The sequence below is a fragment of the Phycodurus eques genome, chromosome 1 (assembly GCF_024500275.1).
Source record: "Phycodurus eques isolate BA_2022a chromosome 1, UOR_Pequ_1.1, whole genome shotgun sequence".
NCBI classification, from domain to species: Eukaryota; Metazoa; Chordata; class Actinopteri; order Syngnathiformes; family Syngnathidae; genus Phycodurus; species Phycodurus eques.
The window spans coordinates 36,045,416-36,071,225 of NC_084525.1; the positions used below are offsets into that span (position 1 = coordinate 36,045,416).

Here is a 25,810-nt window from a genome sequence, read left to right on the forward strand (position 1 = left end):
AAAATATAGCTAACAGCGCTCAGTATGATGCATACAGCTCTATACCACGCTAAAAACTAATGAACAGAAATTAATATCTCTCAGGTTCAATCAAAACTGAAGCTTTTCATATTTGTAAAGGCAGAATATTTGGTATTGGACGTCATATTGTGTAAGTGGTATGTCGTCTATATGTGTGATGTTTGAAAAAGTCAAACATGAGAGATAAGAAATTATTTTATAATATACAGGTATGCCAATCTTCTTGCTTAACTCAAAGACATCATTGTTTACAACTCAGAACGTTCGTTGCTTGACTTTTGCAAAGTAGTTTGTCTAAATAATCTTCATTCACAACGAAACAAATTAATCCCAAAATGTGGGCAAATCCTAAAACAGAGTGAAGTGAGCCGTGAAATCTTTTATTTATTTATTTTTCTCCATGGCGATCTGGGGGTCTCGACCGTCCCGCATGTGGACGTGACGTCACCATTGTTTACTTTTAGCGAAGCCACGCCCTCTGTTAGCAACTTGTGGCTAGCCGCCGCCAACGAAGCCACTCCGAGGTTCCTTCTACCGACACCGCACCGAGTCCAACCGAGTCTACGCGTACACTAGCTGGTGAGTAAAAGTTAACGGAGTCGCACGCAGACAAACCTTTGTACAGTTGATGATACAAACGTCATATTTGTTGCCATATCACCGTTGGCAAAACGAGGAGAGAGATGAGTCCTTTCGGTTAGCGGCTAGCTTTTGTTTTACATTGCTGTTACCCTCGCGGTTTGAAAACATGTCCGTATGAATTATGTCGGAGAGAGAAAATCTATCGTATGAATTACCACGAGCTCATCCGCATCTCGAACATGCTAACTCGCAGTTCCTCATTCCCCATGTTATCACTAGCTCAATGTTAGGGTCCTCACTAGATAGAAACCTCATACTGCAATGGCTGCTCTCGGCGGATGTCGGGTCCATTCATTTTGTGCCGAACGTATCGCACAGCTATTAATAGGAAGCAACAGCTCTATGACATTTGCTCAGGTTTATTCAAATTGGTAGTCTTTGAATGTCGAACAGTGAGTGAAATGAGCCGTTGTCAAAGTCAAGTAAGCCCAGCTTCCTAAATGTGCTGCCAGTATTCTTCTGTCAGACACATTTTGGAACGACACTGTAGTTCAGCATTGACTAACAAATAACAAGATTGATGAATTGGAACGATGCGGACACGTTGCAATGTATTACAATAAATTGAAGCAATATGCTAACCTTGGGCAGACAATTGTACCACCACCAAACTTCACACATTAATCGTGAGTCTTTCCGTAAAACTGTTATTCCGCAGTCCAATGTGTTTATTTCCCATCTATTGAGTTGATCGTAGTACAGTAGATATTTTCTTTTTTCCTTTAATGCACACTCATTAAATGATTATCCTTGAGAGATAAAGAGAGACAAAGTTGACTCTGGTCTTCAGACATGACAACAGGAAACCCCGCTCTTTGTCTTCTGTCGTAACCCTGATCCTGAATTCACGAGTAAACAGAATGGAAACCTTGCCTGCAAATGCCGGATATGGTTTTCACTGCCTTTCATTTGCAGAATCACTTCACTTTTTTTTTTTTACCATCTTTGCAATATCCATTTCATTCATTTCATAATACTGCTCTGACATGTCTCATGCAGGAAGTGCTCTTTTCTTATTGTCTCTTAAGTGATTGAGTAAATTGAGTAAATTATCATGTACATGAGTCCCCAAAAACGAAGTAATTTGGTGTTGATTCAATTGTGAACCTAAAAAAATGCTGCATATTCAACCCTTGCATTCCGTTTTTGATTTATAAATGTGCGAACCTTGAAAATAATGACATTATCCTTGAGGCAACACAGCCTGTTTCATCTGAGCTTTTGCATCTGCTCACATTATCTGTTTGCCTACTTTTTTACTTTTGTTTATGCTGCTTAGCTTTCGACTCAAGCGCTCCCAAGCTGTACACATAAAAGCCTTCTTGTGCATTGTACTACCTGACACGGCCGTTTATCGCACCACCTGGTTAATGGTAAATTGTTCCAGAAGGAAGATATGTTTGCACATAAACACAGACCCAGGGCCCCTATGTTTACAGTAGCCATGGCAGCACTCAGTTATTCAACAAATAGACCAAGCAAAGTTCCTCTCCCAGTTTCAGAGGAGACTCTTTACAACTTGTACTTTAGTTTGTGTGTGTGTGTGTGTGTCTTTTTAACAATCAAAACTGGTTGATTGTTAATAACATTGGTGATTTTGAATAACAGTGAATCAATGTTTTTTTTTTTCCCCGATTGAAGTTCTTGTGATCCTCTTGGAAAGTAGCTCAGAACAACACAGTTGTTACCCTGCTGGATGTGTGTGTGTGTGTGTGTGCCCTTAAAATCAAGCAGTACTTCTTTCCATTGCTATTATGAAATGGAATTGTCCCTTTTCAGTTTCAAATGTGTAATGGAGTAAATGCTGTTAAGGAAATCACATTTGGACAAATCTCCAAGCAAACTTTTATTTCTGAAATGAAAAACAATCTTCTCTCAGTCTCATCTTATGCTAACACCATCTGTGAATGCCATCTAACTCCTACAATATAACATCCTTTTTAACCTTGATGCCTCTTCAGGTGCCTCTTTTGCACCGCTTGCTTGCTCCAGAATTATTCAATGCTCTGCTGGGGTGTGGTGCTAATGTAGTCTGAAAGTCCAAGTGACACTATATTTTACATGAGGAAAAGAGTCTGAGGTGGAAGCATTTTCAGTGGTTCTATCTAGTAAATATACAGTCTAGCTGCCACGAGGAACCAATTTAGAACCACGCATGAAATGTTGGATGGTGCAAAACAAAGCTAGTGAGTATTAAAGAAGGCCCCCATCTGTTGGCAAATACTATTTACTGTGAACCCCAAACTCTGTCGAACAGGTTATCGTTGTGAACTTCGGTTATCGTTATTTGTCTCTTTTTGGCTTGGCCACTTGGGACATTTTTCAGTGATTCTCAACTGGTGGGTCACCAACCCATAATGGATGGGTCGTGGACAGGTAGAAGAAATTTACCGGCGGGGTCCTTGGTTTATGATGGTACCGACTACAATGTTTCAAAGTTATGAATGGCACGCAAATTAACTAGTTTGCGCAGTGGGGTAAGAACATCTGGTCGGCCGGCACAGACAGGCACGCTCAGTTAGTGCTGTACTTGCAGTTTTTCAAAAAAAAAAAATTCTATATTTATCAAGCGTTATGACTTTACTCCTGTGTAGAATAGTGATGGACTACAGCGTATTCTGACTGATGTACAAATTCGGGTTACAGCGCTGTCGTAGGAGCAGAACTCCGTCGTAAACTGAGGACTTCCTATCCACTGAAATATTTAAAATACATGATGCATCCCAGTTTGGACTTGCCTTTTATTTGGAAAATGTTATTTTATTTTGACAGGTATGCGTGAAACTCGTTATTACTTTTGGTAAGGGACTTTACTAACAAGAAGAAAATCAGTACCAAGATTCAAGTGAAATTTTGTGTAGTTTTGATATTTTACTATGTTCATTGTACATTCATCCTCAATTTCTTTTTAAGATGCTCTGATGTACTGTGAGCATGTGTTGTGTTTTTAAAATATGCTATGAATATTTTGTTTTCAAAGGCAATTTTTTTAACAATGCATTTCCTTTATTCTTAACTTTTTAAAAAGTGTTCCAAACTTAGTGACAGTAGGAAAATGCAGGTCCGAACCACTAAATTTCACCAAGGTGTTCCCGGTGTGGGTATAAAATGGTAGATGGAATTCATTTATCCTGCTCCTTAATTTGACTTTTGAATAACCTCACCATTCTGTTAAGATACATTTTCATCCAGCTGTTTTCATTTCCACCATGTTTGTTTCTCAGGTCAGTGAAGTCCAGATGCACGAGTCTGGGTCAGAACCAACGAGCCACGCCATTCCAGCTGTTAGGACACAGAACGGGAAAAATGCTGAGAATGACAGTCGACTGAGGAGCGGCCATACTCCTCCCCCAGAGTCACCCAGGGTCAGTTTATCCCTGTTGGTTTACCTTTTATACACAAACATTGATTGTTCAGAGGCCCATTTTGGTAACAATTACCTCAGTATTGGAGCTCTGCGAGCATTTTGGGAGAGCTTTTGTTTAACAAATGTGTTGCATAAGCTAAATAAGTGCAGGGCGATATATCGAGAAGCTCGATTCGGTTGATCCATCCATCCATTTTCCGCACCGCTTCTCCTCACTAGGATCAATATTTTTTTTAATGCTCGATTTGGAAAAAGGGGATCATCGATTTTATTTTCTGTACTTTTCGCTACTCCGTGAGACTTCCGCCAACATGGTGGAGAAGATGCTAGCAATTAGAATAATAGCAATAAATAATCCCAAAAAAGGGCACATCTATCATTTGGAAACAACCGTAGTCTGTATTTAGTAGTGTGTATAAAAGATGTTATAACAATGACATGCATATCCATGTAAAAGCACCTGAAGATGATGCACGTTATTGAGTGTGACGCATGTATACTGTTAAAGAGAGCCACAGCCGTAACATAAACAAAACAGTGCTGCGGACCCTGTAGCGATTGTGGTGGCATTTGAAGCATTTGTGTTTTTGTGTTCGCTCTGTGAACGGGGCGGGAAGATAACAAGATAGTAGTTTTGTCGATCACGTAAGAGAGAGTATTCACAGGGTTTTGTTTACGTTAGCATTAGCAGCTACTAGCTGGCATCATTGCGTGGGCAATAGCGCAAATAGTTTGACAGTGGGCTGGCCGTCGCTGTCGGAGCGACAGTTGTGTTTGCACAGTGTGATGTTCTCAAGTATCGCTCTTGTATTTCTTTTTTAATTCGCTTTATTTACAAATCAGCGCATTGTATACGTTCTATGACATCACGTTTCTGCTTCGTGTCTTCTTTGTCTTGTTCTTCCTCTTCTTCTTCCTTCTTCTTTTTCCTCTTCCTTTTCGTCTTCCTCCTCTTCTTCGTCTTCTTGATTTCCAGTAGACTGGGCATGTTTAAGTGCATTGCTGCCACCTACGGGTTAAATGGTGAACACCTACAACCAAGCTAAACCCTAAGAAATACTGTATTTTCGCGACCATAAGGCACACCGTATTAAAAGGCGCAGTCTCAGTTACGGGGCCTATTTCTGTATTTAACACATGCATAAGGTGCACCATATTATTGGGAGCAGGCATGGTAAAACATATGCTAGCATACATGCTAGCTTTCAGTTTAAACTGTGCTTCGTAAGCGTGTCTCTTCGTAGGTGCCATATTCGGGGGTCCTTATCCAAACCGATGTTGTTTTTCACAATGCACATACCGGCACTATATAACGTGCCTTTAGCGTCTATTTAACGTCCGCATGCTGTCCTCAGTCACGTCCGGCATTCCTCTATATAAGCAGCGTGTCGGCAGGAAATGCTCCCAGTCAGTCAAGCGGAGCACCCATCAAAGTCACACAACAACATTTACAGATTTTGGAACTCTCTGTACACATAAGGCACGCAATCATTATAAGGCGCCCAGTCCATTTTGGAGAAAATGTAAGACTTTTAAGTGCGCCTTATGGTGAAAATACGGTACATTAAAATAACAAATATTGAAGCCATAATTGATTAACGATTACAATTATAGAGTAATGATGATGTTGCGCAATTGAACAGTATGCAGAATTATTTTTATCCTATTGTATAATATACTGCAATAACTGTCCCGCAGTAATTTTCTTGACATGATTTATAAAATATAGAAGTTCAGACAAATTGTTCTGCAAGTGAATTTCTATAGGTTCGCAGCTCTACAGCCATAGTCATAAATGCAATTTTACTAATAATAATTTCTTCCGGTGTTTCGGTTTTCCGCCTTTGGTTTCTCATTTTCGTTTTTGGGGGTTTTAGTCAGGAATTTTCATTTCAAAACATCACAAATGTTGAGATCATTATATTTTGAAATACCTGCATGGAATTATTTTTGTTTTGTTAGTTTTTTGATGTTCATAATTGTTAAATAAACCTACTTTATAATGTAAATCAATGTGGTCGGGTCCAGTTTTATACATTTATAACAGACAGACAAGATCGACAGTTAGTTTATCTTGCGAGGACAATTTGATTGTAACACCACCAACATGCACATCTCTGGACTAGTACTTTAGAAACAACTAACAAAGTAAAAATAAATACAAAGAGCAGCATTGAGAAGAATTAAATGAAAATTTAAATCTGAGCTACTCAAGAAGAAAAAGAAGATTAAGATGTTGCCTGCTAGTGTACGATGAGTAATTAATATAGCCTAATTATGTTACAGTAATATTTGTACAATGTGTAAAGTTTAATATTATTGACCGCCATATGTAATGGTACAATGATGAATTGTACCACACCCAATACAGACTATGAAACTGTTGATTTGCATAATATATAGTATGCATGATTTTGCACATTGAAAGTCATATTTGAACGAGTACAAATTCAGAAGTATAAGTATGAATAATAAGATAAACAGTATGTAATATATATGTGAATATGCATGATATTGATTGTGCATAGTACTGTATGTATGACATTATTGCCCCGTGTCCAGAAGTATTTCCCGACACAGTCTAAGTGAATAGTGAACAATATAAATGGTCTATCAGATAGATAGATAAATAGATGGATATTCTACTATACATAAATGCACTATACTTTTACGATACCACAAGACACCATTTTGTGAGTTTTTTTTTTTTTTTTTATGTAAGTGAAGCTATAGTTATACCCTCACTGCGTTTTATATTTTTGTTGAAAGGTAGCACAGAGAGAGGGTTGCTGGAATTTGGAAAGGGTGGGAGAGCTCAACTCCTGCTGGTGAAGGGATTTGTATTTTCTTGTTGCTCTTCTTTTTTTTATTTTTTGTCTCAGACAGCAAATTGTTTTGCTGTAGTGTATTTATTCATTTTTGGCTGCTTTTTTGGACTTTGGAATGGACATGACCAGTTTTCCCCTGTTTAATTGCAATTCTATTTTCAATTAACCTTTCATTTTTGTGCCCAGTTGGGTGTCTGCTAAGGAAAGTCACATGTTTGTGGTTGTGTAATAAAATATTGTGGGTGTTTTTGCAAATTCTTGTGCTTTGCAGAATACGTATTAGGTTTTAGTGCTTTTATTTTTTTGTTTTGTTTTGCTGTCAGTCATCTCAGAGTTCACAAGACCAGTCTTGCAGGAACGGATCTGTGTTTACACTTGGCTGCTCACTGGTATGATTCTCAACAATAACAACAACACAAGATGTTTGGACTTGCTGGCTGCCATGGTAACAGGGATTAGGCAAAGGCTGTTGTTGTGTTGATGGTGTCCACAGAAAAACAGAGGGGCCAACCAGCTCTGTCTGTGGGATAGACCTTTTTTTTCATGGCTTTTGTGGCCACCTCGGCTGCATTGAATCTCATAAGAAAGGCCAAATGAGGAGGCCGTCGCCTGTTATTGTTAGCCCACAGCCTCTGTGAAATTCTCCATCAGTTTGTTTACCCGACTCTAAACAGACTCTGCCTCAGAGAGAGATGTTTGTTTGTGGTTCAGACCTTAATTAAAATATGAATCCTGCATTCTGTTTTCGTAAACAGGCTCTGGCTGCTTTTTATTCATTATTTAGTCTCTGTGCAATTTTGATGACTTTGTTTATGTTTACTGCAAACATTGCCAGAGCAGTGAGGCTCGACGGGGAGTGGGGTGGGGGTTGGTAAATTGCTGCCTGCTCAGTAGAGGATGTTGTTGCTGTGGCAGTGGTTGTTGTTGTTGTTGTTTTGATGGCGCTCTAATTCCCTTGAGCCATCTGTTGTTGTTTGGTTAATTTTGAGCTGAATCGGGTTCAGGGAGCTTTCTGCACTAGACGGTGAGTTGGAATATGATAATCTAGCGCAAACGGTACTTTATGCTGTAAAGTGTGTTTTATGGCATGGCATTACTTATATGCACGTGTGTCATGAGGTCCGTAGCACTCATACATGTGTGTCAGACTGTTGACCAATACGTCAGTCCAGCCCATAACATCATTTTATGTGGTCTACAACTTTGAAAACAATATGATTCTTTAAAAATGAATTATCTGCTGCAGTGATATTACACAACAACTGGCATCCATCCTAGAGGTATGGGGTATAGCAGTACATAATTACAGAGAGTGAGAGAAGATGTTAGAAAATAGGAACAGTCCTAAAATGTCAAAACAATCTATTACAGACATCCATGACATACAGGTAGATACAGGTTTGCGCTTAAATGGCACATAATGGTATGGCCTCTCTGCTTAAACACAGTCCGTTTAACTCATACAATTTACATTTGTGCACAAAAACACAGAGCCAAGAAATTACTGTATGTTGTCAGAGAAAGACATTGTTAGAAGCTAATTATGAACTAAGGAACATACATGCAAAACACTAACAAAACTCGTCGTCATGATTTGAAATTACATTTTCTTTGATTATTTTAGTGTACAGCAACATGTGTACACACTGACACTTGTGCTAATATTTGAGGTGTCAGGGCTGCACCACTAAAGTATGCAATTTTTGGTAGCCACGACAGCCTGTTATGTCTTTTTGAAGCTCTATTTTAAAGCAAATTTACCTCATAGTTCTTCTGACTTTAATAATATATTGCCTAGCATATTTTATTTGTTGTTCCTTTTTTATGTTTGTAAAGTGTGTGAATGTCCAACCAACAAGGACATTCTTATCAAGTGCATTCGTAATATGTTTACTCAACTGTTTCATCTTGTTTTTCTCTCTGTCAGTGTTTTCAGCACTCTGAGTGACACCACACCCGTTTTGCTTTGTGTGTGAGTCTGTTTAAGAGTTCACGAAAACACCCACTGGCCAGCAGAAAACTTCCATTTCCTCTGTAAAAGTCCCACGTTCTGTGATAGTCGCTGCATATAGTGGGCCTGATTTACTGAGATCCCATATTGTGGGCACTAAATTGTGTGTTCACTCTTAACAAATTGCATGCGCTGTTGATGGGGGTGTTGCGCGTGATGTACTAAGATTTTACTAAGATCACAAATAGCGGACACAAAATTGCATGTTCACTCAGACTGACAGATTTGCGCAGATTGCGTGCGCAGTTGGCAACTGTAAAAGCTTTAATGACCACTGCATTTAAAGGAGCTCTAGATAGCGGCAGTGGTTTTCAGAAGGTCCAAAATTGCATTGCAATATGTTATATTGCAATATGCATAGACAATATGTATAATAATTTTATATAATTTATATATTAATAATAATTTATATATTTTATAATTTTAATAATTTTTGTTTCTGGCATTTCAAAAATGTTTACACGAGCAGAAACGTTCTCTCCGCCGCCTCTCACTTTGCCTGCACTGTGCTGGCACCACAGTGAGTGCCAGTTTACACCTGCATATTGTTTGACGACGCAAAATCTGCCATCACAATTTGTCTCAGGCTTTGGTAAATCACATTTGCCTGTGCTAAATTCATTAATTTGCATATACTCTTCCCAGAACACGCAAATAGAACTGTGCTGCAATATTGCCCATTTGGCAGATGCAATTCTGGGTGCGCCCGGTTAGTAGATCAACCCCCAGATCAGTTTGCATGAGCTTGCACAAGTTTGCGCCCGTGGTGCATGTGCAAACCTTTCGTAAATCAGGCCCATTGTGTCATTGCTTCTACAGAGAAATCTCATTTGGTGCTTTCACACTGCATTTCCGGTAAACTGTGTAACAGGAAAGCTGGGATTTATCCGCCTCTCTCTTTCAGACAGAACTTGTTAAAGTGGGACTTTGACTAGTTCGAAGTACGCATTCATATAGCCGTTGCAGCTTCCTGCATTAAGATAATTAGATGTTTGGTGATGTCGGTGACGCTTTCTTTCAACACAAACGTGTATGGACAGTGAATCTCTGTTAAAACTTCAGACTGAGAGGCCTATGATACTACATCAAAAGAGGGAAAATTCACTGGTCACCATCAATCCACCCATCCTGCATCGACACCTGACACAGTACACAGCCGGTAAATAAGCAGAAAAATCTGTCATAAATGGACAGTGTGTCGAGGACAGTTGATTCATCCATCCATCCATTTTCCGTACCTCTTATCCTCACTAGGGTCGCAGGCGTGCTGGAGCCTATCCCAGCTAACTCTGGGCGAGAGGTGGGGTACAGCCTGAACTGGTCGCCAGCCAATCGCAGAGCACATTGAAACAAATAACCATTCACACTCACATTCAAACCTACGGGCAATTTAGAGTCTTCAATTAACCTACCGCGGATGTTTTTGGGATGTGGGAGGAAACCGGTGTACCTGGAGAAAACCCACGCAGGCACGGGGAGAACATGCAAACTCCACACAGGCAAGGCCGGATTTGAACCCGGGCCCTCAGAACTGTGAGGCAGATGTCCTAACCAGTCATTACCGTGCTGCCTGTTGACTCATCCATCCATCCATCCATCCATTTTCTGAGCTGCTTATCCTCACAAGGGTCCTGAGAGAGCTGGAGCCTATCCCAGCTATCATCGGGCAAGAGGCGGGGTACACCCTGAACTGGTTGCCAGCCAATCGCAGGGCACACATAAACAAACAACCATTCGCACTCACATTCACACCTACGGCCAATTTAGAGACTTTAATTAACCTACCATGCATGTTTTTGGGATGTGGGAGGAAACCGGAGTGCCCGGAGAAAACCCACACGGGCACGGGGAGAACATGCAATCTCCAAACAGGCGGGGCTGGGGATTGAACCCCGGTCCTCAGAACTGTGAGGCAGACGCTCTAACCAGTCGCCCTCCATGCCCCTCCCTGTTGACTCATATGAAAGCTAACTTAATGTTCTGTTTGTCACAGGTTCCAACTTCGTCATCCATGATGACCCCACCGGCCGAGGCTCCGCAGCAGCTACAGCAGCAGGCGGCGCAGCAGCAAGTCCTCAGCCCTCAGCAGATCCAAGCTCTCTTCCAGCAGCAGAAGGCCCTCATGCTGCACCAGGTACTGTGCCTGGGAGGCACTTTTCTGTCTTTACTGGGTGTCACCTTTCTGTTGGGTCTAACTCATGTTTTATCAACATGTCTGCAGCAACAAATTCAAGAGGTCTTCAAGAACCAGCAAGAGCAGCTAAATATGCAGCTGCTCCAACAGAAGAATGCTGGGATCGTTAGCCAGGAGGTAAGCTTTCATGTTTTCAACCATTACATCCACACTGAAGTATGTCTGTAAATAGACAGACAGATGTCTAATGTGACAAGCATACACGATGGGAGGAACCAATAATCAGAATTGTGTGCATTCTTAAGTCACCACGTCAATCTTGTTCAGCTCACTTACAGTGCCGTGAAAAAGTATTGGCCACCTTCTCAAATTTTTATGTTTTTGCATAGTTTCCCTACTTTAATGTTTTAAGATCATCAAACAAATGTAAATATCAGACAAATATAACCCAAGTTAACTTAAAATGCTGTTTTTAAATAGTGATTTCATTTACTAAGGGGAAAAAACTATTAAAAGTTAGCTGGCCCTGTATGTAAAAAAAATAATAAATAATAATAATAATTAAAAATCATGACCCTATTGTTAAATCATGAATTAATTGTACCTAATCGCATTTTTTTGTTTATTTTCACTGATTACCCCCAGACCTGTTAAATCAAGAAGTCACCTAAACAGAATCTGTCCTGAGAAAATTAAGTCGGACAACAGATCTAAAAAAGCTGCAACAGAATGACACGATCCAAAGAAATACCAAAACAGTTGAGAAATAAAGTAATTGACATCTATCTGTCTGGAAAGGGTTACAAAAGCCACTTACAGAACCCTTATCCTCACATGGAGAAAACATGGAACAGTGGTGAACCTTTCTAGGAGAGGCCGGCCTACAAAGATTACCCCAAGAGAACAGCAATGACTCATCCAGAAGGGCACAAAGGAACTCAGGACAAATTCTAAAGAACTACAGGCTTCTCTTGCCTCAGTTATGGTCACTGTTCATGACACAACAATAAGGAAGAGACTGGACAAAAATGGCATCCATGGCAGAGTTCCAAGGCGAAAACCACTGCTGACCAAAAAGAACATAAAGGCTCGTCTTACTTTTGCAAAAAAATAACATCTGTATGATTCCCAAGACTTTTGGGAGAATATTATATGGACTGACGAGATGAAAATTAAGCTTTTTGGAAGGTGTGTGTTTTATTACATCTGGCGTAAATGTAGCACAGCATTTCAGAAAAAGAACATCATACCAAGAGTCAAACATGGTGTTAGTAGTGTGATGGTCTTGGGCTGCTTCCTCCTTCAGCACCTGGACAACTTGCTGTGATTGTTTGGAACCAAGAATTCTGCTCTTTAACAGAAAATCCTGATGGAGAATCTTCAGCCATCAGTTCGTGACCTCAAGCTGAAGCACAGTTAGGTTCTGCAGCAGGATAGCGATCCAAAACACACCAACAAGTTAACTTCTGAATGGCTTAAAAAAAAAAAATGAAGGTTTTGGAGTGGCCTAGTCAAAGTCCAGACTTGAATCCGAATGAAATGCATTGGCATGACCTTAAAAAGGCTGTTCATGCTCAATTTTAGCTGAATTCAAACAATTCTGCAAAGAAGACTGCGCCAAAATATCCCCACAGAGATGTGAAGGACTCATAGCCAGTTATAGAAATGCTTGATTTCAGTTGTTGCTGCTGAGGATGGTCCGACCAGTTATTAGGTTTTGGGGGCCATCACTTTTTTTTACACAGGGCCAGGTAACTTTGAAGAGGATGTTTTTTTTTCCTTCATACGTGACATCACCATTTAATAAACAGCGTTATAAATTCACTTCGATTATATTTGTCTGATATTTACATTTGTTTCATGATCTTAAACATTAAAGTGGGGAAACTATGTAAAAATCTAAGAATTTGAGAAGGGGGACAATACTTTTTCACGGCACTGTAGACTTTGCTGAGCATAAATAAGAATATGGTCTATCAAAACTACCGCATTTGTCCCTCTTACATAGACACTGCCATAGTTTTGCACCTTTTGATCAGTGTTACTTAACCATTGGCAAAATTGTATTTTATTCTTTTTTGTGTTTTGTCCATTTGTGTAATGTGTGTAGTCTTTTTTTTATTATTTTAATTTTTTTAAAACTGTAGTAGTTGAGTGACACCAATTACCAACAACAAATTCCTCGTGTGTTTTTAAAGTATTTGGCCAATAAAGATGATTCGAGTTGTTAATTAAATACAGAAAATGAATGGATATTCCTTTGGGGGAAAAACATTTGGAAGGTATCTTTAAAAAAAAAAAAATAAATAATAATAATAATAATCTTTCAGAAATATATACTGTAACTTTTGTACAATAAATTTCCGATCTAAAATTCTCAAGGCAAAAACATTCAAATCTTGTACAGTACTGTAACATGAGGGCCTTTTTACAAGGTAAATGTTAGGAAGGGGAAGCTGCAACAGTGACAAATCTGAATTGTGTTGTCTTTTTTTAATTGATAACAATATTTAAACATCATTTTTAACTCCGGCAGCACAGTAAGGTAGTGGTCACAGTCCCGGGTTTGAATATCACATGCGACTTTGCTCTGTGGAGTTTACAGTCTCTAGCTCACCCTTGACCCAAATGAGGACAAGCTCTGTAGAAAATGGATTGATGGATTTTTTTAAATCAGTGCCAGTATTTCCACTTCAGTAGTTTGCATTTACACATGCATGCTGCTGCTTACAGTACCTTGTACTTGTGTGCACTCTCGCGTGATACAGTATTGAAATGTAACATTTTCAAAAGAACACACAAAGAAATTGGTGTGTTTAATAAATGACAGAAGAAAAAAGTTCCATAATGCGTTTCCAGTTGCATTTTTCAATTGATTTGGGTGACCCGTGGCTCCTTCTAAAAAATCCATCTGCCACCTGTGACGTCAACATGCACTTACCGGAATGTCATACCTCCAAGAGACACTTGTCTGAGAGCAGGTGGGGGTGGTGTGGTTGCAGGAAATGTTTAGTTTCTTTCTAAATGTGCTTGTCTTTGTATGCAGACATTTAATGGAATATTTCTGACCACATTAGTTGAACCTCTGGGAGTGCTGTGAACCCACAATGAAATAATGTTTGTCGCTAAAACATCCCCATTATCTTGTTACATCATTCACATGGCAAGTCAATAATCTGTTCCCATAAATTCCATCACCGCTTGTCAACCAGTAACAACCAGTCTTGGGCCTACGAAGTTCCCAAATAATGGGTGTGGTCACGCTAACACATTTTTGTTGTTGTTGCAGGTCACATTGTTGTTATGGTTTCCCTCCAAGGGCCGTTATAACTGAAATCATATAAATGTATAATTGCCTCATCATCTATATCCATCCATCCATTTTCTGAGCCGCTTCTCCTCACTAGGGTCGCAGGCGTGCTGGAGCCTATCCGAGCTGTCATCGGGCAGGAGGCGGGGTACACCCTGAACTGGTTGTCAGCCAATCGCAGGGCACATACAAACAAACAACCATTCGCACTTACAGTCACAACAAGCATGCTGGCAATATCACAACACTATGAAATGTTAAGACAATTTGCAATTTAGGTACAGATTTCAGAAAGAAACATGAAGTACACTTGATTTGCTTTGGTGGGCCACATAAAATTACGGCCCCACGACACCAGTGTTCTAATAGCTGTTGGTGGGCGTGTTGCGCCTGATTTACAAAGGCCAAGCATTATCTGCGACGTTGCAACACCATTTACCTGTGGTTTTGAATTGAAGGCAAATGGGCTGGCCTAAGAATAACAATTGGCAACATGTGGTGGAGACCAGACTATTTTAATGAAGTTTTGACACTTTTGGGGGAGTTTTGAAGTGATGATGCTGGAAGTTTTAGTAAAAGAGGCAAACAAACATCAATGAGTTACAGAAAAGAAATCCCTCGCTCCAATAATTAGGGAGAAGCCACCAACCTCATGAAAGCCATGTTTTGTTTAAGTGGTAATTAGATGTATTGTGTTTAAACCTAAAAGAAAAACTGCTCTGGGAAAGGCCAGTTGTTTCAGTGCACTGAAAAGACCTAGACTCAAGGAAATGCAGAATTGAAAGGAGTCTTGTCATTGGTCAGTTGTTATGACTCCTCCTTGTGACTGGCTCCAAGTCAACCCATAGATCATTCAGAGGCTCCAAATAGCATTACTGAATAGACAATATGTCTTGATAATTTGTTTCGGGCATTTCAAAAATCTTTACATAAGTGCAAAAGAACTGTTCTCCCTTTCACCTCTTATTTTGCCTACGCCTGTCATCATTGCGCACAGCGAAACCAGTTTGCACCTGCCTTTCAGATGCAGTATACATCCATCCATCCATCCATTTTCTGAGCCGCTTCTCCTCACTAGGGTCGCGGGCGTGCTGGAGCCTATCCTAGCTATCTCCGAGCAGGAGGCGGGGTATACCCTTAACTGGTTGCCAGCCAATCGTAGGGCACATATAAACAAACAACCATTCACACTCACATTCACACCTACGGGCAATTTTAGAGTTGTCAATTAACCTACCATGCACATTTTTGGGATGTGGGAGGAAACCAGAGTGCCCGGAGAAAACCCACGCAGGCACAGGGAGAACATGCAAACTCCAAACAGGCGGGGCCGGGGATTGAACCGCAGACCTCAGAACTGTGAGGCAGACGCTCTAACCAGTCGCCGCCCAGATGCAGTATTAAAAGACGTAAAATCAACCATCGCTATTAATCTCAGTTTTGATAAATCACTTTGCGTGTGCTCAATTAATCTATTTGCATCTACTCCTCCCAGTATTTTGTGAAAAGCGCAAAATGAACTGTGCGGCTATTTTACCGTTTGGCAGACGCAGTCTTGGGTGCGCCGGTTAGTAGATCAGCTTCCACATCTGTTTGCATGCGCAATCGAGTTTGTGCCTGTTTTTCCGCTCGCAAACCTTTAGTTTATGTTAATGAGCCCTTTTGTGTCCTAGCTTACAGCACAGCAGATTGCCATTCAGCAGCAGCTTCTTCAGGTACAGCAGCAGCATCTGCTCAACCTGCAGAGGCAAGGCCTGCTCTCGGTGCTCCCCACCACCCCAGCCGGTACGTCACCAATCTTGTGAAGGATCGCCACCAGGTGAAGGTCAAGCGGACAGACAGACTAACACGGTGTTGCATTATTTCAGGCTGTGAGAATGGCAGCGGCGTGTTATCCACGGGCGGGGACTCCAAAGAGTCGTCCAATCAGCAGTCTCCGTCAAACGGCCATCCTGCTTTCCTGAAGAGGAAGGAAAGGTGCTTTCCTGTGCAAACTGAACCCTTCTATATATCCTGTTCTACTGTGGGCCCTTACTTTCTTTTGTTACACATCCAGAGATGAATCACTGACGCTGCTTGTACGTTCTGATTTGTTTCAGCGGCTCGCTGGATGAAAACCCAACAAGTAGCCACCCTCTCTATGGGAACGGCATGTGCAAATGGCCTGGCTGTGAGACCGTCTTTGGAGACTTTCAGGCATTTCTCAAGTGAGATTTCTCATTTCGAAGAGTTTTCTTTAAAACATGGTATAAGATTTTTTTTTTTTTTTTTTTTTTTTTTTTTAATCCACTTGTTCTTGTAGTGTTGACAAACTGTACACTTTCACAACTGGTATTTTTACTTTTATTTTTCTAGAATAAAAAAATCTCGCTCATGTTATCAACAGATAGCACTGCAACCCATGCCTCTTAGGCCACTGAGCCAATCAGAGGCCTGGAGATTCATTTCGGGGAAATGCATGAAAACAATATTGGCAAATTGAGAAAAAGATAAATTCTACCATTGGATTTATTGGAGAATTACTTCTGAATGTCATACTAACCATAAGCAAAGCATAGATGTATAAGTTTACACTGTGATGGCCTAAAAAGGACTAAAAAGCTCCCTAAAATGCTTTTCCAGTTTTGAAAATACTTTTTATCAGAAAGTCACTTTTCACAAACATAAAGCACACCTTGTCTGTTGATGAAAACTCAAGACACATTAGAAACAGGTTTTTTAAAATATGTTCATACATTTCTGTTAATTTCCAGCCAGGATGTTTGCTACTCTTAATTATGCTCTCAAATGTGTTTTTCTGCAGGCATTTGAACAGTGAACACACACTTGATGACAAGAGCACTGCACAGTGTCGCGTGCAGATGCAAGTGGTGCAGCAGCTGGAATTACAGGTTTGTTTTGACGAATTTACAGTCCCTTCCAAAAGTGTTGCAACGGCAAGGTAAATTCCTCTGTTTTTGTCGTAAAATGAAGACATTTGGGTTTCAGATCAAAAGATAAATATGAGACACAAGTTCAGAATTACAGCTTTTATTTCAGGGTATTTACATGTAGATGTGTTCAACAATTTAGGGCAGCACCTTTTGTTTGAAACTATGCACTTTTCAAGTGAGCAGAAGTATTGGCACAGACATGATTAAATTAACTTAAATTGAATAACATTTAATATTTGGTGGTATAACCCTTGCTTGCAATAACTGCATCAACCCTATGACCCAATGACTTCACCAGACTGTTGCATTCATCATTTGAAATGCTTTCCAGGCCTTAGGGTTAGGGTTAGCAGCCTTTTTCTTGTTTGTTTCTGGGGGTTTCTCCCTTCATTCTCCTCTTCAGGAGGTAAAATACATGCTCTATTTGGTTAAGGTCCGGTGATTGACTTGGCCAGTCTAAGACCTTCCACTTTTTCGCCCTGATGAAGTCCTTTCTTGTGTTGGTGTTGTGTTTTGGGGCATTGTCTTGTTGAATGATGAAGCTTCTCCTGATTAGTTTGGATGCATTTTTCTGTAAATAGCCATACAAAATGGTTTTGTAGACTTCAGAATTCATTCTGCTGCTCCAATCATGAGCTACATCATCAATAAAGACTAGTGAGCCCATTCCAGAAGCAGCCATGCAAGCCCAAGCCATGACGTTACCTCCACCATGCTTCACAGGCTTGTGTGTTTTGGATTATTAGCAGATCCTTTCTTTCGCCATACTTTGGACTTTCCATCACTATGGTAGAGGTTAATCTTGGTCTCATCAGTCCATAAAACTTTGTTCCAAAACTTTTTTGACTCATCTCTGTACTACTTTGCAAAATCCAATCTGGCCTTCCGATTCTTTTTGCTGATGAGTGGTTTGCATCTTGTGGTATGGCCTGCATATTTCTTCTCTTAAAGTCTTCTTTGAACAGTGGATTGTGATACCTTCACCCCTGCCCTGTGGAGATTGGCAGTGATGTCACAGACTGTTGTCTCTGGGTGTTTCTTCACAGCTGTCAGTGTTTCTGTCTTCAACTGCTGTTGATACCCTTAGCTGACCTGTTCGATGTCTGTTGCTCAGTACATCAGTAGTTTCTTTCTTTTACAGGACGTTTCAAATTGTTGTATTGGCTATGCCCAATGTTTGTGCAATAACTGATCGATTTTCCCTCTTCTCTCAGCTTCAAAATGGTTTGCTTTTCTCCCAAACACAGCTCTCTGGTCTTCATGTTTGATTAACAGCAAATGCAATTTTCACAGGTGAAACCCAATGCCAAAAACAAGCACTATCTATTGTTTAAGCAATCAATCTATAAGGCAACACCTGAGCAACGAGAAACACCCATCAGTGACATGTTCCAATACTTTGCTCACTTGAAAGGTGGGTAGCCTCAAACAAAAGGTGCTCTGTCATGAGTTGTTTAACAGATCTAGATGTAAATACCATGAGATAAAAGCTGTAATTCTAAACCTTTCTCTCGTATTGATTAGGCTTTACACGATCAGGATCAGATCGGCGTAAAGTCTGATCTGAAACCCAAATGTCTTCAGTATACAACAGAAACAAAGGCAATATTTTATGTTCATTGCCGTTCCAATATTTTTGGAGGGGACTGAACTTTTTTATTTATTTATTTTTTATTTTTTAATAAATCAAAGAAAGTAAACGTTCCAGAGTTAGCTAGACTTTATATGACATGGCTGCCAGCAGCGGTGCCATGTTGTTTTCACAACATGCCTGGAACCAGAAGTGGCATCTTTTGACAAGCTCTCGCCTTCGTGTGGAAATAATCCTGGGAGTTTCTGTCATAGTCACAGTGAACTTAACACCTCGCTATTTCCATGTGCTTTATACATAGCTAAAGAAAGACAAAGAGCGACTTCAAGCAATGATGGCTCATCTGAAGTCGTCAGAGCCCAAAGCTGCAGCTCAGCCCGTAAGTTTCTGTCAATTAACACTTTGACACAATTCAAATTGTTTTTGCTCGCAAGGGGCACAATTTGGATATCTGTCATGGCAGTGTAAATTGGGGGGTGGGTAGGGGGCAGCCCAGGCATATAATGGCATGCAATGTTTTATGTTCATATTCATTATGTATGGTCAATTTGGGCGTTTGCACATGCGGGCTGTTTCATGTTGTCTCTGAATGTAAGTGCAAACATATCCGATATGTGTCACTTCCAATCTAAATAGACAGTCAACATAATCTGATATGGGCATTAAATTGGAATTGGGTACTAAAGTGTAAATCCAGCCGTAATGATACATGTTCCTGAGCATTGTTTTTCTCTGCAGGCGAACCTTGTGCCTAGCATGTCCTTCTCCCAGGCAATGCCACACAAAGGTCCCCACATGAGCTTGTCCCAGAGCGCCACAGCGCCGTCCACACCCTTGACGCCACTTTCTGAATCCCCCTCAGTCCTCACTCCTAATGGCGGCTTCAACGGAACGCCTGTACGTAGACGGTACAGCCGCTCCGTCAGCCAAGGTGAATGGCAAACATCCACTCATGGGCTGGACTCGAAAGCTTTACTGCACCTACAAAGTGCAAAGTTTGTGTAGCTCCTCTCAGTACCTGACATGCTAACAAAACACTGTTGTGTTAGCAGAAAGCCATAAAAAAGAGCATTTTGAACCCACATTGAATCTGGAAAGGATGTTCGATTTAAATGTAAGCGTAAGCTTGTTGTCTTTCGACAGATATTGTTGATAATAAGGAGTTCTACTTGAGCACAGAAGTTAGACCGCCATTTACATATGCATCTCTCATACGACAGGTAATGGCTACACTTTATTAAAATGCAAAACTGGATGTTTTCTGTTGATGTTCGAAAATTTCCTTCATGTCCTTCAGGCAATATACGAGTCACCGCGCAATCAGTTAACTTTAAATGAAATCTACAACTGGTTCACAAGAAACTTTGCCTATTTTCGACGCAACGCAGCCACATGGAAGGTATGGATGTCATGTTGTGTCAATCCTGTGTGCATATTGTAACATTATTTTCGGGAATTGTCCAGAATGCTGTCAGACACAACCTGAGCCTCCATAAGTGCTTTGTACGCCTGGAGAATGTGAAGGGAGCCGTGTGGACAGTCGACGAGATCGAGTTCCACAGAAGAAGGCCCCAGAAGGCTGCCGGTAATGGGTGAGTTGGCTAATGCCTTGTTGACGCCACAACATCTCAGACCCGACGTTCCACCCGAATGTTTTTGGGAGCTTTGCCGTCTACAACTCGCAGTCATTTCCCGCCGAGCCCTGACTTTTTTTTTTTTTTTTTTTTTTTTTTTTTTTGCAATTACAGATCTCTCTTGAAAAACAGACAGAGTTTAGCTGGGTCTGCGTCCCAGGTAGGCTGCATGGGTTGTACCGTGTTTGCTGTGGAACAGAGAAAAGGGATCCTTTCACACTATAAATGTTAATTGTGACATCTTTTTTTTTTTTTTTTTTTTTTTTTCTTTTGAAGGTTGGATGTCTAGACTATAACTCCTTCTTCAACCCGGGTGCGATGGGCAGCATCCCATTGCATTCCCTACCCCACATCCTCCAAGAGCAGATGAATGGTGCCCTCGCCAATGGGTCCGGCTACCAAAGCGACAGCAGTGCGACGCAATCGCCTCCGCAAGCTTTGTATGCTCCACATGCATTATTGAACAAGCATTGATTAAATGTGTTTCACACTTTTTTTTTTTTGTCTTCCTGCTTTTTGCTCAACCAGCATCAAAGAGGAGCAGGAGGATGAGGAAATCTGTGAAAATTACCCTTACGAATCTCCCGCGAGCACAGATGAGCACGGCCACAGCCCCGAGATGAGCCGCGATGAAGACAACGGCAGCCCGGAGAGGCTTCGTTTGGACCGCGTGCCCTCTCTCTGACCTCGAGGTCCATGATCTCTGACTTCATATTCCAAAAGAGTCCAAAAGCAACTGTTTCATCTACATAACCAAACACACTCTTGTTGTTCTTTTATTATTTATCAGTATTTTTGGTTCTTTTAATCTAGTTTTTGATTCTGTACAGTCAAGTGAGGTCACGTGAAACTGTCTTTTCATGGTTGATATTTTTTTAAACACAAGCATGAGGAGCAGAGAAGCCAAAGGAAAGGGAACACTGATAGGGAGCACTTCACAATTAAACGAAGAAAAAAAAAACACTAGTTGTTTTTGATTTTAGTCATATTATATATGCATTTGTAGAGAGATGATTCCTGATATGTTCACTGCCTACGTGATCGCATATATTTGTATGTAAAGATCTCATCAGGTGATTAAAAAAACAGAATTGTCTTTATACGTGTTGGTATTTTTCACCCCCACCACAAACATTGCTGAATTTTCTCAAATTGAGCATGTAAGAGTAGATGCTATAGACTTACCTTTTATTGTAAACCAACTCTATGAAAAATAAATTCATCATGGTAACTGTGTCAGAGCTGGGTTTTTTTTTTAATTTGATTTAATAATTTATTTTTTGGACAATGTGCTCTCTTCGTGCGATTGTGTTGTAGCCAATTATCGGAGGATTTTGCAGTATTAAAACTGCAAGCAAGATTTGAATGTAGCCTCACTTCACTAATCCTTCCTTACCAGGTGGTTCGCACCTTTTGGCCTGTCTGTGATGTACCCCTTTTCTCCGTTGACCACGCTTTGTTTTTTTTTGACATCCCTGGGTGGTGCCTATCTGAGCATGTTGCTTATGATTGGCATAATTGCATGTAGCAGCCCATCAAAGTGATGTGTCTTTAATTTTTGAGCATGGTTGCCCTCTTTGTTGGAAGTGCCCCCACTGCACAAGTTGACCGCAGTCTCTGCCTCACCCTCTATTCTCTAAACAAAATGCTCCTCACAAACATGCACAAGCAAACAAGGCCATTCATAATAGCATGTGATTATAAATGTGTGTAATCGTGATTAAAAAGACAGAATGCATATCCAGTTTCATCAAAATGGCAGCCCAAGCAATACTAAGTGCAAAGCTAAGTGCTAGGAGAAGCATTGTAAAGAAGCTGATATTAGCCAAGGCTGCTACGTTGGTAGCATGACATTTGTTATAGTTAATAAAATCTACAAAATAGATGGCACCATTGGATAGAGGAGTGATACATGAACAAAATGAGCCCTAGTCTACAAGAATCAGATAGGGATTAAGGACTATGCAACTTTGTATATCGCAAATTGGCCCAAATTTTCTTTCCCACAAATCAATGTAAATAAATCATTAGGAAATTTGCGAACAAAACCTCAACTCTCTGGTAGAAAAAATTGCCGTATATTAATCTTATTAGTTGGAATGTGATGTTTAAAAGCTATTTTAAAATGTTTCAATGGCAGCGTCCGGTCAAGCTATCTCATTTTCCGGGTCAAACTGAGAGCAAGTGCATAGCCAGAATTACTTGAAACGTAACAGAAAACAATAACAGTGAATCACCACCATATAATTTTCTGTCATGTCTGAGTCCTGGCGGCACGGTGGGCGACTGGTTAGAGCGTCAGCCTCACAGTTCTGAGGTCCCGGGTTCAATCCCCGGCCCTGCCTGTGTGGAGTTTGCATGTTCTCCCTGTGCCTGCATGGGTTTTCTCCGGGCACTCAGGTTTCCTCCCAAAAACATGTATTAATTGGAGACTCTAAATTGCCCGTAGGTGTGAGTGCGAATGGTTGTTTGTTTGTTTGTGCCCTGCGATTGGCTGGCAACCAGTTCAGGGTGTACCCCGCCTCCTGCCCGATGACAGCTGGGATCGGCTCCAGCACGCCCGCGACCCTAGTGAGGAGAAGCAGCTCAGAAAATGGATGGATGGATGTATGTCTGAGTCCTCTCAACGTGTGATTTTGAATGTCGAAATCGAGGAACATTTTCATCTTTGTCAGAATCACAGAAAATCTCAATTATATTAATTAAAATTACAAAATTAAAAAAACGAGGTGGTAAAGGGATTTCCCAACAACGTACGCTGAAAAGAACAAGTATTACCTTGCGCAAAATAATGAGAATGTGATTTTGGTGGCCCGATGCTGAATCCATGTGCCCGAAATCTATTGGGAAAGATTTGTCTCAAAATTATTTACACAAATACGCCGATTTACGCCTTTTTTAAATTTTAATTTCTTTATGTTGTGTGTGCATTTATTATGACTTATCATTTGTAAATATTCAACTCTGCTTGTGAATTGTTGAAGGTGAGTTTGCGGATCAGCGGGCACAACATTTATTTTTGATACAAACTTGACGCAGTTAGCACGATATTCACACACAATTGTGAATATTCACATGTGTGGGAAGGCCAATCCCCCATCCGCCAGGCGGCAGTGTTGCTCTCTCCGTTGATCTCTTGACTGCAAGTCATTTTTATAGGAATACAACAGTCGATGGTCCGACCCTGCTCAAATCCCCAATAAACTGACGATGGCTGAACAAGGTGGACAACCAGCAGCCCGTCATTAGTAAGTAAAATAAAAAGAACAAACAAAATCTCTCTCTCTCTCTCTCTTTCGCTCTCTCACTATCGCTCTCTCTCATATATACACAGTGGGTACGGATAGTATTCAGACCCCCTTAAATTTTTCACTCTTTGTCATACTACAGCCATTTGCTAAAATCATTTGTGAATTTCTTTCCTCATTAATGGACACACAGCAACCCATATTGACAGGAAAAAAAACTGAATTGTTTAAACTTTTTCAGATTTATTAAAAAAGAAAAACTGAAATATCACACAGCCATAAGTATTCAGACCCTTTCTGTGAGACTCATATTTAACTTGGGTGCTGTCCATTCCTTCTGATCATCCTTGAGATGGTTCTACACTTTCATTGGAGTCCAGCTGTGTTTGATTATACTGATTGGGCTTAATTATGATAGCCACACACCTGTCTATATAAGACCTTACAGCGCACAGTGCATGTCAGAGCAAATGAGAATCATGAGGTCAAAGGAACTGCCTGAAGAGCTCAGAGACAGAATTGTGGCAAGTCACAGATCTGGCCAAGGTTACAAAAAACAATTCTGCTGCACTTAAAGTTCCTAAGAGCACAGTGGCCTCTACAATCCTTAAATGGAAGACGTTTGGGACAACCAGACCGTCTTGCCAAACTGAGCAATCGGGGGAGAAGAGCCTTGGTGAGAGAGGAAAAGAAGAACCCAAAGATCATTGTGGCTGAGCTCCAGAGATGCAGTCGGGAGATGGGAGAAAGTTCTAGAAAGTCAACCATCACTGCAGCCCTCCACCAGTCGGGGCTTTATGGCAGAGTGGCCCGACGGAAGCCTCTCCTCAGTGCAAGACGCATGAAAGCCCAAATGGAGTTTGCTAAAGAACACGTGAAGGACTCCAAGATGGTGGGAAATAAGATTCTCTGGTCTGATGAGACTAAGATAGAACGTTTTGGCCTTATTTCTAAGCGGTATGTGTGGAGAAAAAACGGCACTACTCATCACCTGTCCAATACAGTCCCAACAGTGAAGCATGGTGGTGGCAGCATCATGCTGTGGGGGTGTTTTTCAGCTGCAGGGACAGGGAGACTGGTTGCAATCGAAGAAAAGCTGAATGCAGCCTAGTATAGGGATATCCTGGATGAAAACCTTCTCCAGAGTGCTCAGGACCTCATACTGGGCTGAAGGTTCACCTTCCAACAAGACAATGACCCTAAGCACACAGCTAAAATAGCGAAGGAGTGGCTTCCGAACAACTCCGTGACTGTTCTTGAATGGCCCGGCCAGAGTCCTGACTTAAACCCAATGAAGCATCTCTGGAGAGACCTGAAAATGGCTGACCACCAATGTTCACCATCCAACCTGACAGAACTGGAGAGGATCTGCAAAAAGGATTGGCAGAGGATCCCCAAATCCAGGTGTGAAAAACTTGTTGCATCATTCCCAAAAAGACTCATGGCTGTATTAGCTCAAAAGGGTGCTTCTACTAAATACTGAGCAAAGGGTCTGAATACTTATGGCTGTGTGATATTTCAGTTTTTCTTTTTTAATAAATCTGATAAAAATTCAAAAATTCAGTTTTTTTTTCCAGTCACAATCTGGTGCTGTGTGTACATTAATGAGGAAAAAAATAACTGAAATGATTTTAGAAAAGGGCGGCACGGTGGTCAACTGGTTCGAGCGTCAGCCTCACAATTCTGAGGACCGGGGTTCAATCCAGTTCAGGGTGTACCCCGCCTCCTGCCCGATAATAGTTGGGATAGGCTCCAGCACGCCCGCGACCCTAGTGGGGAGAAGCGGCTTAGAAAATGGATGGATGGATGGATGGATATTAAAAAACGTGTAAAAAAAACAAACTGATATATTTGTGGATTTGAAAAATGTGTTTAAACCGTAGATATATTTATGTAAATAATTTTTGAGACAAATCTCTCCTCAGTCTTTCTGGATTTACTCAGTTATAGTATTACACTAAATGATACTAAACAATAAGGTCTCTTTTTTTTTCCCCCTGACTAGCCCAAATCTGGCGTGGCGTGGGGGCGGATTACACTGGGCTGTTGCAACCTCCCAGAGGCGTGCAGCTGGCGTGCTTAACAAAAGGG

General features: G+C 40.9%; 1 protein-coding gene across 4 annotated transcripts; it reads left to right on the forward strand.

Annotated features, from left to right (window-relative positions):
• Window positions 1–463: 463 nt before the first annotated feature.
• LOC133409806 (forkhead box protein P1-B-like) lies at window positions 464–21,702 on the forward strand. 4 transcript variants are annotated; one of them, XM_061690308.1, is made up of 16 exons: window positions 466–600; window positions 3,888–4,028; window positions 10,863–11,003; window positions 11,091–11,180; window positions 15,987–16,098; window positions 16,182–16,290; window positions 16,413–16,520; window positions 17,117–17,204; window positions 19,139–19,216; window positions 19,576–19,768; window positions 19,981–20,057; window positions 20,135–20,236; window positions 20,302–20,429; window positions 20,586–20,631; window positions 20,748–20,911; window positions 21,000–21,702. In XM_061690308.1, the coding sequence occupies exons 2-16, from the start codon at window positions 3,903–3,905 to the stop codon at window positions 21,154–21,156; spliced, it is 1,719 nt and encodes a 572-aa protein (XP_061546292.1). In that variant the 5' UTR covers window positions 466–600; window positions 3,888–3,902; the 3' UTR covers window positions 21,157–21,702. The 4 variants fall into 4 exon arrangements, with proteins under 4 accessions (XP_061546285.1, XP_061546292.1, XP_061546310.1 ...); XM_061690301.1 differs by having other exon boundaries at window positions 464–600; window positions 10,863–11,180; XM_061690326.1 differs by lacking the exons at window positions 466–600; window positions 3,888–4,028 and adding an exon at window positions 7,164–7,247 and having other exon boundaries at window positions 10,863–11,180.
• The last annotated feature ends 4,108 nt before the right edge of the window (window positions 21,703–25,810 follow it).